The sequence below is a fragment of the Thermobia domestica genome, chromosome 3 (assembly GCF_964235325.1).
Source record: "Thermobia domestica chromosome 3, izTheDome1.hap1.1, whole genome shotgun sequence".
Classification (NCBI taxonomy): domain Eukaryota; kingdom Metazoa; phylum Arthropoda; class Insecta; order Zygentoma; family Lepismatidae; genus Thermobia; species Thermobia domestica.
The window spans coordinates 103,854,285-103,869,008 of record NC_137456.1 but is presented as its reverse complement, the minus strand read 5'-3'; the positions used below and the strand labels follow the sequence as shown (position 1 = coordinate 103,869,008).

The 14,724-nt window shown below is 36.3% G+C and overlaps 1 protein-coding gene across 2 annotated transcripts in view; it reads right to left on the bottom strand.

Annotated features, from left to right (window-relative positions):
- LOC145680635 (PHD finger protein 21A-like) overlaps positions 1-14,724 on the bottom strand; it is a 142,351-nt gene that overhangs the window by 13,327 nt on the left and 114,300 nt on the right. For both annotated transcript variants that reach the window (XM_081751327.1, XM_081751328.1), the window contains exons 7-8: positions 7,108-7,327; positions 3,659-3,871 (exon numbers count right to left, since the gene is read on the bottom strand). In XM_081751327.1, the coding sequence (XP_081607453.1) occupies positions 3,659-3,871; positions 7,108-7,327 (433 nt within the window). The remainder of the gene's footprint in view (positions 1-3,658; positions 3,872-7,107; positions 7,328-14,724) is intronic.

Sequence of the window (14,724 nt, the reverse complement as noted above, 5' to 3'; positions counted from 1 at the left end):
GTAAGTATGCATTGTATTATAAATTAGAGTTAACCATACATAGTTAGGCTCTAACTTATAGCTACATTAAAATCAACAAGATCAGAACAAGTGTTATTTAGGACTTTATTGAAGATTACAGGTTGCAATAGCCTAGCTACACCCCTGGACATGAAGGTCATTTTTTAAGGTGAAGATCAAAAACCACGAGCTCCATACGCAAGAGTTCCCACTCCTTTCAGAGTCCTTCATTATATGATGATTTCTGCTGTAGTGAAAAGTTGTTTTCCAAACATTGTGCAGGTAAAATGTAAAAGCAATGAAATAAAACTAACTCTACCATAAATTTCTAGAATATGCAGAAAATTCCCTGACTTTTCCAAAAGTCATAAAATTCTCTGACTTTTACAGGTTTTCCATGTTTTCCAGACTAGTAGAGACTCTGTGGAAAGGTAAATGTAGACAGTTGCATAAAAATGAAAACTTTATACGGTGAAACCTCAGAATAACGGATACCGACGAGACGCTAAAAGTGCTCACGCTTGGATACAATTCTAATTGCGCTTTTTATGCTAATTTTAAGATGCTGAATCCAATGGAACTATTTGTAAATATATCCATCTATGGGGTCACGAGAGAAATAATCTCAAAATATGGATATTTATATTTATTTATATCTCAAATTTGACATCGTTTTTCTCGTGAACCATGGACGGATATGTTTAGATATACTTTATTGGATTCAACATCCCAAACTTAGCATATAAAGCGCAACGAGAATTGATCCCGATCCTATCATTTGCATTCCGGTTATTATAGTGTAAATATGTTCCCTCCGATAGCAGTTTGCATCAAAGAAGAACAACAAGCAGCGGTCAAACAGTGTGAAAGGGGCTAAAATTCGTCGTAGACTTTTATCACAAAATGAAAAGTGTAGATAAGTTTTGATTTGACCTAGTATTATTCCTGGATTTTTTTTTAAAAATTGAAAAGTATCTTTCTAGTATTCTGGCCGTATTTCTCAGGGTAGAGACACTTGTAATGTCCACTTTACACTTCACGATTTTATTGTTTGTATGATATCCGTTGTCTTGCATGTGCTAACAGTGAAACTTTCTTTACAAACAGCTTTTTTTTTTTTTTTTTTTTTTTTTTTAAATCGCAGCAAAAATATACGTATTACTAAGGAACTGAATCCTCTCTCAGATGCGACATGAACAGTCTTCTGTTTTCCCCAACGTTTTAGTAACTTCTTCATAACAGACAGAAATTTTTCTCAGTTCATATGTATTTGGCATAGAAAATACTTCTCGCAATTTGAAAATAAATCTGCGATGCAGTATAATAGACATTTCTCATAGATAAGTGACCTTAGTGAGCCATTACACTGAACAGCTGCAAGCCGAACTAGAAACTATTCTATTCTCTGTCCACGATTTGTCGTAAGTAAATGACCTGGTGAGCCATTACACAGAACAGCTACAAGCTGAACTAGAAATTCTATTCTCTGTCCATAATTTGTCGTAAGTAAACCACCTGGTGAGCCATTATGCAGAACAGTTGCAAGCTGACTGTCCATAATACAGAACTTCTGTATATCTTCAGCATACTAATATTAATGTTACATTTTCTTATGGGGATGACGTACCTGGGGAGGATATGACCACTAGTGATGTGAGGTGGAAAATTTTCCGTTCTAAGCAAATATCAGTAATCAAGTAGCAATTCCTCATTAACCATAAAATTGAATGAATTCATGTATAGAAATGTTAAAGAGTGAAAGATCATCGCTTAGAAAATTTCCAGTACTATATAGGAACAAGTAAAACAATTTTTCATGAATCGGAAAATTTTCATCATTTTGAACCAAAAAGTAAAACAACTTTTTATGAATCGGAAAGTTTTATTGCTCTGTAGAAACAAGTGGAAAAACTTTTCATAAGCGGGACAATTTTGAATATTATGTTATAGAGATGTTAGGTGGAAAATTTTCCACTACATTTAATTGCACATTGAGCTATAAAATTGAATCCCTGTAGAGGAAAGTTAGACAGCAAGAAATTTTAATTTTCCAATTAGCTTTCGGGAACCAGCAAATTTTCTAATACCTAAGTATTTCGCGTTGGCAAGTAAAATTTACATAGTGTTTCTCCCGCTCTCTCGTGTTTGTGTGAGTGTAAATTGCAGGGAACATAAATCGAGTTCGTAAAGTACGAGTATCCCATCCCATTGTTTAAAATGTAACAAGAAAGCGAAAAGAAACCTTTGTGAATTTATCAATTATTTCAAAAGCAGAAAATGCCACTATTTCTTCGTATATAGGTCTACCTATGTAATAACTACGTGAAAGTTCCTTATGAAAATTATTTTTGTAACAGAATAAGAAGAAATGCTTTGATTTTACTGTGTTTAAAGCTATAAGAAAACTTCATCTTACGCGTATTAAACTGTCCAAATATCATTTTATAAGATCAAAGGAGAATTCTGAAGGGAGAATACAGTGAAATTTTTTAAACATTTTTGCAGAAATGAAGAATCATTAGATTTTTACTTCGTGAAACTTATTTCAGACAATATTTACTACAAATAAACTTTACGCCTAAACAACGATGTAGGAATAAGTGGCGTATGCTTTTATGAATCCAAAAATTTTCCGTTTCAAAATTTTCATCACTGATGACCACACATGCAATGTATTTTCCAGCCTATATAAACACATTCCTCAGCGGTACTTTTGTTTCTTTACAGAAGTAGATGTCTCTGTTTATTGTCCTAGTGATTTGAACACCGAGTACAGTACTTTCATATTAGCCTATATTTACATTTGTAACTAATATACTTACTGTACACTGAATACAATTGCCGCATGAGGTCAGAGTAATCTAAATTTCAGTAACTGACATCTTTCATTAACAACAAAATCATGTCTCATTGGTATTCGTTATTCTGAGGCATAAGCGGTAGTTCAAAGACCACAATTTGGAGTCATTTTCCTTGTGATCCAATGATTGGATATCTTTTAAAATAGCTTCATTTAATTCAGCACCTTTACATTAGCATGAAAAGCACAATCAGAAATTTATCCAAGCGAGAGACCAGCAAGCATCAGCGTTAGTTCTTTGAGAGGCTACAATTTCAGTCCTGCCTATCTCAGATTTGGGCTGAAATATCATTTGCACTACTGGAACCAATGACACAAGCAATCCGCCTATTTGAGAGTGGGACGAATCTCCCCTTCCCCAGCACAATATCGTTTCCTGCACCCCTTCTCAACAAGGAAGAGTAAGGTCTTCATAGAGGAATATGAAATTGTGCCCCGATGGAATATGAAACTTCCAACCTCGAGGACGAACGTCGAAGCAATAGATAAAATGCAAATGTATAACTGAAGACGACTTATGGGGGTGGAGGGTGAAGTATTGGAGATACTTAAAAGAACGAAGAAAATACGAAGAAATTGTATTTCGGTGGACGTGATAAACGGGACAATAAAAGAAATCAACGCGAGGAATATCGAAGTTAACGGCGTTAACGTATGTAATTGAGAGAAAAGGACTAGTGATGGACCGTAATCACGCCATCTTTCAAATTGCGGCAAATCACTTGTCAATATAACAGAATAATTATAAAAATCATTATTTCCATGAAATATTACATAAAAATCTTCGTTGAGTCTTACCTGTCTTATCCACCACATGATTTGATATGTAATTAGTAATAACGCTGACGCCAGTCGATGAGGGTGGCGGTGTAAACGATGTTGATTTTTCTGCTTTGATTCGACGAATGGAACACTTCGGACAATGAACTTTATTTGGCACCGAATCATCATCTACACCGGCACACTTACTGTGATATGCAACAGTGCACGTATCACAAACAACGAGAGAACCTGCAAAGAAGAGAGACGACTTAAGAATTATAATACAATTTTTTTTCGCAACGCACACAAAGCAAGCTTAACCTTGTCAACTTATGAACAATTCTTAATAGGAATCAAGTCCAAAAAAGCCATTTTGAATTAAAAGAAAAAAACAAAATAAAATCTTCACTCTACAAAAACACAAAAGAAAGTACCACAATATATTTGGGATTCAAGCTTAGGTTCATTGCCACGACGAAGGGGAAAAAACTGAAGAAAGGAAAAAGAAAGTTATATTATGTGCATAAAACAGGAACACAAAACAAGTAACAGTGGTAAGTTAACTGCAATTACATGTACCTTGATTAATTATGTAAAATTCCAGCACTAATTTTAACGGCTAAATTCTGGGCAAATACTCGTAAATTTATTCGAAGTGGGTATTTTATTCGATATTTATGTTTCCAATGAGGAATGTAAATTTTTATTTTATTGAAAACACAATACTTATTTGTAACATCGAGATCACTAAATATTTAAAGAACAGAGATTCTTTTCACTGCTAATTGCTAGTTGAAAGCACAAATTTTAGAACTGAAGTTTTCAAATCCAGACGTTTGCTTTTCTCAGACCGCTTTCACAAACAGTACAGTTTATTTTGATCAACACATTAGGCAAAATTTTGAATATATTGCGCTATCAAACATACACAACAATTCTTCATAAATTTATCTGATACTGATACGTTACAACAAACTTTTATAAAAGTACATATCCCTTTTGTAAAAGTTCCAATTAATATATGTTTTAAAAAAGAGAGCATACCTACTTAAAAAAAAATTAAAAAAAAAAATCAAAGCAAATGAAATACGTTGAAGACATAATTTTTAAGTATTGTATAGCTTTTAAACACTGTTAGACTATGAAACGTTAGTAAAAAAGTTTTATTTTTACTGTGATGTCTTATTAGTTATTACACTATTCGAGCATGTAAAATTGTTAGTGGAAATTTCAGCTGAAAAGAATGGAAATTCAACGAGACTGTCTTCTTTGTATTTCAAATCTAAATGAGAATTTATTCTACTGTCTACCTTCTTACACCACATTAGCTGGCTTTTTTTAAAAATCAAGTAGACTCTTAAAGTACTTCATTACACATTTTAATCACATTACCATGTTTGTACCGTATTTGCAAAAAAACACCATACCATAAATACAAAGTCTTACCATAAACATTGTTCCAATGTTTTAAGTACATTGACACAAAATGGTTAGAGATATTTTAATACCCTAATAACATCTATATATATAAAAGAGAACGTACAAATCCTTTGTTAGCTCATCACGCTAATACGGCTGAACCAATTTCTTTCATTTTTGGGGGGTTATTAAGATTTGGACCCTAGATGGTTTTTATCATATCACTTTAATTTTCAATTACCAGTGTCTTGAGATAATTGACCATTCAAGTGTCCATAACGTACAAATCCTTTGTTAGCTCATCATAGCTAAATCTAACCGTATTTATATGCAACCCACATGACCGTGTCACTCGGCGGGTTAACATAAATGACAGGCGATATAATGTTAACATTTACTCCAATCTTCTATGGTTTTTATCATATCACTTGAAAGCGAAAAAGTAAAAATTATCTAAGTAACAAAGTTTATTGCGTTCCGGGGTGACCCCAGCGAAGCGGGGTGAACGCTGCTAGTGAGTTATATAGCATTGTGAACCAAAATCACAAATAATTATTCAAAATGGCCACCGTTAGCATGCACACAATCCTTAAGTCTGTGTGGCCACTCATCAATTGCATTACGCAACATATGAATTGGAAAATCTGCAGTTGCCTTCCGAAAAGACTGCTTTAAACTTTTAATATTGGGATGTCTCTTCTTGCAAGTCATCTTCTGAAGGCAACTCGCATCTTAATTTGTAGTCTAAAGGATTTAGGTTCGGACTTGCAGAAAGCCAATCTGAAGTGGAAATGAAGTCCGGAACATTTGATTCCAGCCACTGCTGGGTTGTCCGTGCCTTGTGTGCTGGGGCTGAGTCTTGCTGGAAGCTCCAGTTCTGTCCATGGAAGAGGGTGTTGATGAGATTCTTGACCAGTCTCTCAAGCACTGTCTCCTGGTACACTCTGGCTGATGTTTTGACCTCCTTTTCACAGAAATGGAGCTCCGTTGTGCCATCGTAGCTCACGCCCCATCACACAATCACTGAGGCAGGATGCTGACTCCTCTGAATCCTTGGAGTCTTTTCACCAGATTCTCTAGATAATGTGGCATAAATCCTGTCATTTTGGGCACTGGAAATCCCCTCAACACTGAAAATATTTTCATCAGTTAATGGATTCAACGGTGCCCATTTTCTGCGTAACATTTAAGTAAGCGCTTTGCTTTTAGGAGCCTCTGGCACTTCACTTCATTTGTCAGGAGAACACTGTCGCAGGTGTTCGTAATGTGCGTGGTCTTCCTGGTGATGTTTTACAGTTCCAGTCTTAACAAAACGCCGGATAGTGCCGTAAACGAATTTTTTTTTTACTAATTTGCAGCTTCTGAAGGATTTCGAAAATCTCCTCTGGTGATTTGCCTACCTTGTGCAACGTTATCACGGCCACACGATTTTTATACTCGCCTTATTCCATCTTCAACAACTACAACTGATACCTTTACACTTCTTTAGCTCATCCAGCAATGACTCACGTTTCACGATACTGCTTTTGACGTCGCTTGCTTGTACGGGCGGAAGTACAGCCAAACGTTGGGACAGTATAACGGTTATCACGTGTAATATCGGTCTAAATTCTCGGCTGACTCAATATCGTGTGTTAATTTGAAAAATACTTGAATTAAAATACAATGAACTAGATCTAAGGAGCCAGAAATAGTGATGATATGGTCAACCATAGTCCTTAACTGGTTGAAACGGTAGGGAAAATTGAAATAATAATAATAATTAATAATTAATAATAATAATAATAATAATAATAATAATAATAATAATAATAATAATAACAATAATAATACAATACTACCATATTTTTGGCAAGACTGTAACAATGAAACTTATATCTTTTTTCTTAGGGAAATCTTCCTGGCAAACCTACATACCAAAATACGGTACTGAGGGGCAGCAATATTCCGAAAGTTATAGAGTACTGAAAAATTCAAGAAGTGTCACAGTTGCTAACTCATAATGCAGCATAGCTCTAATACAACAGTGTAGAAACATTAATAATGATATCTCCACTCTAACTTACCTGGACTTCTACATATAACACACACCTCAACCTTGTGACGAGACGAATCAAGGATAATGCCATTCATATCAGAAGTGAGCGGAGGGTGAAGCACGTTGGTAGGAGTGGTAGGTGGAGATGGAGGTCGAGAGCTGTTAGGAGAGTCATCAAGACGAGGGCGGCCTCTTTTGCGAAGCTGAGGAGGGGATGACGACATTAAGTAGCTGCTCTTCTTTCTTTTCTGTAATATAGAAAAATAAAATTTTATTTATGTTACTGCAAACAATTACACTGTAATTATTACTTTCCTTTATAGAAACTTTATTTCCTTTTTAATCTAGCTCAATCATTTCAAATACTTAGCCGTATCCTTCATGCAATCCACGAAAAGTTTTTGTTGAAGTAAAGGCACATTCAATCTTAATTACAAAAACAAGTATTCATAAATGTTTATATTTGCGCCACTTTTTTTTTCCCCCTATAAAATTGTGTATCTGCATCAGTTATTAGATTCGGCAGCAATGAAGAACAATAAAAGGTAGTTAGTTGATGCGTTAAACGACATCAAACTGTGTGTATTCATACTGAGCAGCATAACAGTATTAATTATGAAAAAAAAAAAAAATGTCTGCACTCGAAGAGTACATGTAAATGTTCACCTCGATTAAGAAGGAATACAAATTCTACTGGGTGATTCTTTCGGTATTAAATCTAAGAAAATACAAATACTTCAGCAAGTTATGTAAGTATAATTTTGAAATTTGCGTCAAAAAAAAGATGCGAAATTGGAAAAGGAGGAGAAAAAGTTTTGGTATTGTTGGGACAGTGACTGGTGTCTGGCGGTATGTCGCGCACTGCCCTGTCCTTGTATCGTGGGTAATAAAGGAGAATTTTATACACAACAAAAGAGCGTAGTATTTATCGTTCGTAATACTGGAAAATAAATTCTTTTCCACAGTATTTTTGAGGAAATGTGGTGATAGGATGTGACAGGCAAAGCAGCACCATTAACTAAGTACGTCAAGCCACTTTCCTAAATGTGAATCATTGCGTTTAGCTCTGCTTAGACTGGAGGTGATCATTTCCAGCGTCTTCTCTAGTATCGACTTGCTTCTCATGGAGCAAGGTGTGTTGTTATATGAGCACGTTCAAACTCTAATAAACAGCCTTTGAGATATTCGCATTTTCTTGGGTCCAGTACCGAAAGAATTTCCCTTTACACAGGAATTTTAAGTTACAGAGGTTGTTCAGCCTACTTTTGGCCGATTTCGTTCCTTCCCCCTCCCGGGCAGATTGGACTCACCCGACCTGGCTCGTGGCGTCCTGCAGTGTTGTGCAGTGGCTTCCTGGGAACGGAGTTGTTTTTCCGCGCAGACGACAGTAACGCACAAAACAAGTCCATTGTTGTGAGTGTTACATTAAATTTGTTTCCAAGTGTGTGGGTTTCCGCTCTGACCAAAATGCCGCCCACTTTAGTGTTTCTATCATTAGAAAACAGTGCAAGAACAATGGTTGCAACATCAGTTTAAGTGGAATAAAAAATGTTATTAAAAAGTACAAGGACAACGAAGCTCCATCATTTGGATCACCAACGAAGTTTCCTAGGAAGCGTGAATGCACCAAGGCCACCTCCACCAACACAGAGGCGTATGGCTGATTGTTTTGATGTGTCTTTGAGGACTGTAAGTCGGACGTTACACCATCAACTCAAGCTGGAAAAACTCATGAAAGCTCGCGGCCATCTTCTCACGGATGCCCACCAAAAGGAACGAAAGTGTGACGCCCGGAAGCTGTACGAACGACATCTGGCAAAACAAAGGTGGATGTACGTCGTAACGCTCGATGAAGCATGGATTTACTTTTCCGACTACGGCAAACCGAGAGCCATGATATACCGAGAGAAAGACGCCAAGAACTTCAGAAGGTGGGTCCGTGTCTGAAAAGAATCTTTCCCAAAAGGGTTCATGGTCGTTACTGGTTACTGTTACCGAGGTAAACTGAAGATTCGTAGGGTGGCGAAGAACTGCAAAATAAATTTTCAGTATTTTCAGGAGCAGAACATGCGGGAGATCTACGAGTATGAGATTCCAACGATGTACGGAAGTGACGCCAATCTGGTGCGCATTCACATGGACAAGGTCTCATCACATACCTCACGATCGTTCCTCGCATTCTACAAGGAGATGGAGGAAGCAAGTGGTATACAGGTGATACCTTTCAATGAGGTACTTGTTAAATCTCCAGATGCCAGTCTTATGGACTATTGTGGATTTGGATTGCTGGAAGCAGGCTTTGGGAAAACAGCGCGTGACAACTGTGGAAGGACTTTGGAAAGTTGTGCAAAGGGAATGGGACAAGATTCCCCTCCCAGTTCTTCAGAGAAGCCTATTACAGTGGAAATTACGCTGTCGCGCTATTGTTAGGAACTACATCCAGCACTTACGGACTTGGCGCCATGGATTCTTCTAAATTTTTAGGTAAGTCGAAATTGGCTAAATGTAGACTGAACAACCTCTGTAGTATCTATCTACGGTAAATATGTATTCTTGCGTACTGTATCTAACAAAATTATTATTATTAATAACTCGTAGGTCACGATGGAAAGACAAGCTTGAAGAGGACTTGAAGTGCAATAGATGAAGGAAAGAGGAAACAAGAAGTAGATTCTGGCGGAAAAAATAAAAGAAGATTAATGATTCGTCCGTAGACAATTCCAGTATACTGATTACACAGCTATACAATACAATGTAATTCCCTTTACTGGTCACTCTTGATTGTGCTGAGAGATGACCAATTTAGACAAGAGACTATATTACCTTACATAAAGAACGCACTTTAAGAAAAGTGAAAGAAAAATAATAAGAATAAAAACAATATATGTAACAATGTATTTAACTTTTCCACGTTACGCACACTGATACAAAATGAATCATGCCAACACTTGTTACTTTTATATATTTCGGCAACGCGAACTGATACACATATCTGCAAATTGAAGCTGTTATTTGTTAGCGAGTTACTGCAAATTTTCACAGTCCGTCTGGACTGCCAATAGTATTATGGACTCTTGGGAATCAGTAGGAAGCTACGAACATCATTATTAACGTACGCCAGTTGTTCTTACGCCTTTCAACAACAAACATTTAAAAATGTAATGCACCATTTATATATTTATTTATTTCTTTATTTCATTTTTGGATAAGCTGTTTCGATTTTCTATTGGCAAAGTTCTTCCTATCTGCTTTCCTGGTAACTAACCTTTAAAGAAACTTGCGATGTTTCTGAAAATGCCTGCTTTTGTTTTGGAGATATATGAAAGGATTAATCACATATACAGTCCAATGTACACGTATTTTATAACACACTATTTCAGTTTATTACAGACAGGCAAATTTAACATATAGGCAATATGAACATAATGGTAAGATTCACAAGTGGCAAAGTTACAAATAATAATATCATATGCGGTATTGCAGACAATGTAAGTATAAGGCCAAATTAACAGATTTTACTGATATATATGCATTTGATTGAGATTACACACAATTCAAACTCCAATGCAACACTATGGGCACAAGCAGGCCCGTATTTACGCATGGGTCACAGAACATCACTGAATACGAACAAATGAGGGGGCGCAAAATACCTAAATGCGGAGCTAGCGTAAGCAACGTTTGTTTTACATTGTGAAACTACTGTAGGCTTCCAAACTAAATATACAGAAGCAATATTGAACCACTGAGTGATAGATCTACCGCCTCCAGTTTCAAAAGGGGAATAAAGAAGTGGAACATGTAACATTTCATGCTATCTCTGACCATTTTTGCTTTATATCAAACACTATTGAGATTCTGCCACTTCCAGTTTTAAAACAATGACGGAGAAAAGAAGGAATCTTAAAGTAGGCTTGGAAAACAAGTCACTTATTACTGTTAGAAAATAAAAACGATGTCATATACAATGACGAAAGTAATTATAAGTCGTTCCTCTAAACATTTTATCACACAGGAAGAAGAAGCAATACGAAGAAATTTTTAGGAACAAAAACAGCAGCTGTAGAAATCCAGTTGGATTGGAATACCGACTCTCATAATAGTGTTTTCAGGTTGCAAAAGGAGACTTCAGTGAAGAAAGATAAAACTAATAGGAGGTTGATTAGTAATAGTACAAGACAGAAAAAATAATAAATGAGAAAGGAAGTCTATATGTGTATAATTATGTAAGACAATAGAAAATAAATAAAAAAACACGATAAATTAATACAGATACATGAAACATAATTTAATAAAAAAAAAAATAAATAAATAACGAAGTAATAATACGAAGTGAAATCAAGTTTCAACACTAGTTCTGTAACACGCCAACAGATGGCAGCGCAAGGCTGCATGCACAGGCACAGGTAGTACCGACCTTCAATGTGCCAAGAGACATAGTCCTGTGTACATTGGGAGCCGTGCAGCTGATACCTGTGCATGCCACGTTTGCGTTACCACGTCTGCGATTTCATCATGGACAGCAAGTTAAAACAATGAGTGAACATAAAATTCTGTGTGAAATGGGCAAATCCGCTACAGACGCTGAAGATGATTTGGCAAGTGTACGGCGATGCTGTAATGAGTCGTTCGAGGTATTGTGAGTAGCACGTGTGCTTCAAGAGCGTAAGAACATCACTGGAAGCCAAGAGATTAGGACGACCTTCAACGAGCACAACACCCGAAAATGTTGAAACCATTTGGCAACTTGTGCATGAGGATCGTCGGAGAACAATCTATAATATTGCTGCCATTGTCGGTGTGTCATACGGAGGAACCTTCCCTCCACTTGTTTCAGAATACACCTTTCCTTGGATTTTCGTAAATCCTTCAGAAAAGAATAGCAAGGTTGTCTATGTCCACGATCCACTTTTCTGGTCTTGACCGTCTATAACGGCCCACCTAACCACACTAACTCAGTTTCCGATACATCTATTTTTATCTTTACCATATTTTATTTTTTTTATTGTTAGTTTCCTATTATAGTCATTATGTTCTTTTATTATTACTTTAAAATTAATTTTATTAATTTATATGTAAGTATCTTCATTATTTTACATTTTTTCATTTTAAAAAAATCGTTTTACATTATTTTACACACTTAAACACCTGTCGTCCAAGGAACAAATCTCGTATACTTGTGTTTCTGCCTCACAGCTCTCTATAAACCGAATATATATATAAAAAAGTACGTTTTGGCAATCCCCACTCGATGCATTGTATCAATGTGGATTGAATTAATATTCCGTTTCATTGCAACAGAAGTGTGCCTTACGTAAACTCATATTTCTCGGAATAAAATATTCCCGATGAAATTTTGTTTCTTTGTTGGTAGGCGTTATATAAATATATAAATTTCCTTCTCCATTTATTATTCCAACTTCAACCTGTATTCTTACCTACACACCTGTTCTATTAGTTTTGTCTAATTCCATTTTTTCATTGTCCACTTTAAACCTAGAAAAGCTATCGTGTATTCTGCATTCTAATATGGCGTCGAACTGGCCGTTTCAAAACTATTTCTCTGTTTAATTTCTCTTTTCTTCCTGTTCGTCTCCTGCTCTATGTGATGAAGCATTTAGCGAAAGTCTTTACGACGTACCTTCTTTTGTTTCGTATAATTGTTTTAACTGCTTTCTGATATGTAATTTATTCTATATTTGTTTATCTACTTATTATAGTCTCTTTTTGTTACATATAAGTTATTGTTTTACCACTTCAAACTTTATAGTTTCAAAGCTAATACAGGTCATTTCAGATCAGATTGCATAACAAATTCGATCACAAGATAGCACATGTGTAGACGGCCGAAAAGTTCTTGTGGACAGTTTGCAAAAGTTGAATGTTAACATACAGGAAAGACGGCTGTTGTGTGTATGTGTGTGTACATGGTCACATACCTCAGAAAATTACAGCCTTTTGGGAGGCTAACAATTGTGCCCTTTTCGATATAGGTTATAATTATAGTCACATAAGTAAAAAAGTGTCAATCGTAACAAAACGGTATTGCTGGGCTTCTCAATATTGAGCATCGTAAATATGGAAGGCCCGAGCGTATCCCGATGTGGTCTAAAAAGTTCGTTTCTTGGTGCAACGTGACAACCCACATCTCAAAGAGCAATAGCAAGGGCAGCACAACGTTTTGCGGTAATCTGAATCGCATAACTGCAAAAGATTTACAACTGGTAAAGAAATATTAGGCTCGAGTTCGTATGTTCTTCGTCTCTCACATCCCATGGAGAGGAAGACGAATAGTCGAAAGCTGTACGAACACAATCTTACAGAGTGTAGGTGAAAGTTTGTAGTAACTCTGAACGAGGCATGAGTATATCTGTTGGAGAATGATATAAACAGGTTTATCTTCTATGGATTTCGTGATTCTACAGGACTTCTGACTGAGTACAGGAACGTGCGGAAAGCTTTTCACGCGGGTTTATGGTTGTTGGTGGTTATTGCTATATTGACAAACTTACGCTATGCAGAGTGGATAAAAAGGCTAAAATCAAAGTAGCTTATTATCTAACGAATATGTATGAGCAATGTTTTCCAATCTATGGTCCGTGCGCGGGAGATTTAAAAGGGTCCGCAGAACATTTTATTTCCATAAAACTATGTTGTTGCTCACACCTGTGATATTTGTAATATTCAATATCTAGGTTTCGACCCAATGAGAAGACTAGAATGCAAAAAGATAGAAGAAATAACAAAATTACAAGACTGAAAGATTTATGTCAAATAATTCTCGAGACCAAGAACTTAAGGTATTAATACGCAAACAGTACAGGATACAACATATTCACACGTATTAATACGTAATCTTGACTAGCTAAACCAATAGCGTAACTAAAGGCTTAGGGGCCCTTCCGCAGACAGCGTGGAGTGGGACCCCTTCTCTACGTCTTATTTCGCGATTTGTGGGACCCCTGATACCTTGGGCACCCCGGAGTGCGGGGTCTGCGGGGCCCTTATTTACGCCCCTGAGCTAAACGCCATGTGCTCTCCAAATTAAAACAGTTCTTGACACAGCGGTAAAAATTATCAATTTTATTAGGGTCTATCCTCTTAAACAGCCTGTTATTTTCTGCTCTTTGTAACGAAATGGGAAGAGATCAAGAACGCTTATTATTACACTCAGAAATTCGCTGGGTGTCTCGGGATATGGTTCTGATGCATTGTTTGAGCTTCGTGACGAAATGGGTTGTTCCTCATTAATTCTGAATTCGAGTTAAAACAATTTAAACTATTTTATAATGGGGTCCGTCTCTTGCTTATTTGGCGAACATTTTTTAATATCTTGAATACTCTTAAAACTAGCCTTCAAGGTACATTTATCACTGAATTTTCTGTACAAGACAAGACAGGGGTAAAATCGAGAAGTTCAATTTGTAGGTGAACCGTTTGGAGAACGGAAAATACGATTCCTTTTATCTAATGAGCGATTTCATTGATTTCAGTGAACAACTCCTTTCTAGTGGTGCTGCTGAGTATGATTGAACATTTGAGGTCACTGGTGTGTCAACCACCTTTGTATTTTCCGATTTGTCCGAAGATGGGATGAAAACTCTTTTCTAGACATACGATAAAACAGATAGAGACATATATATAT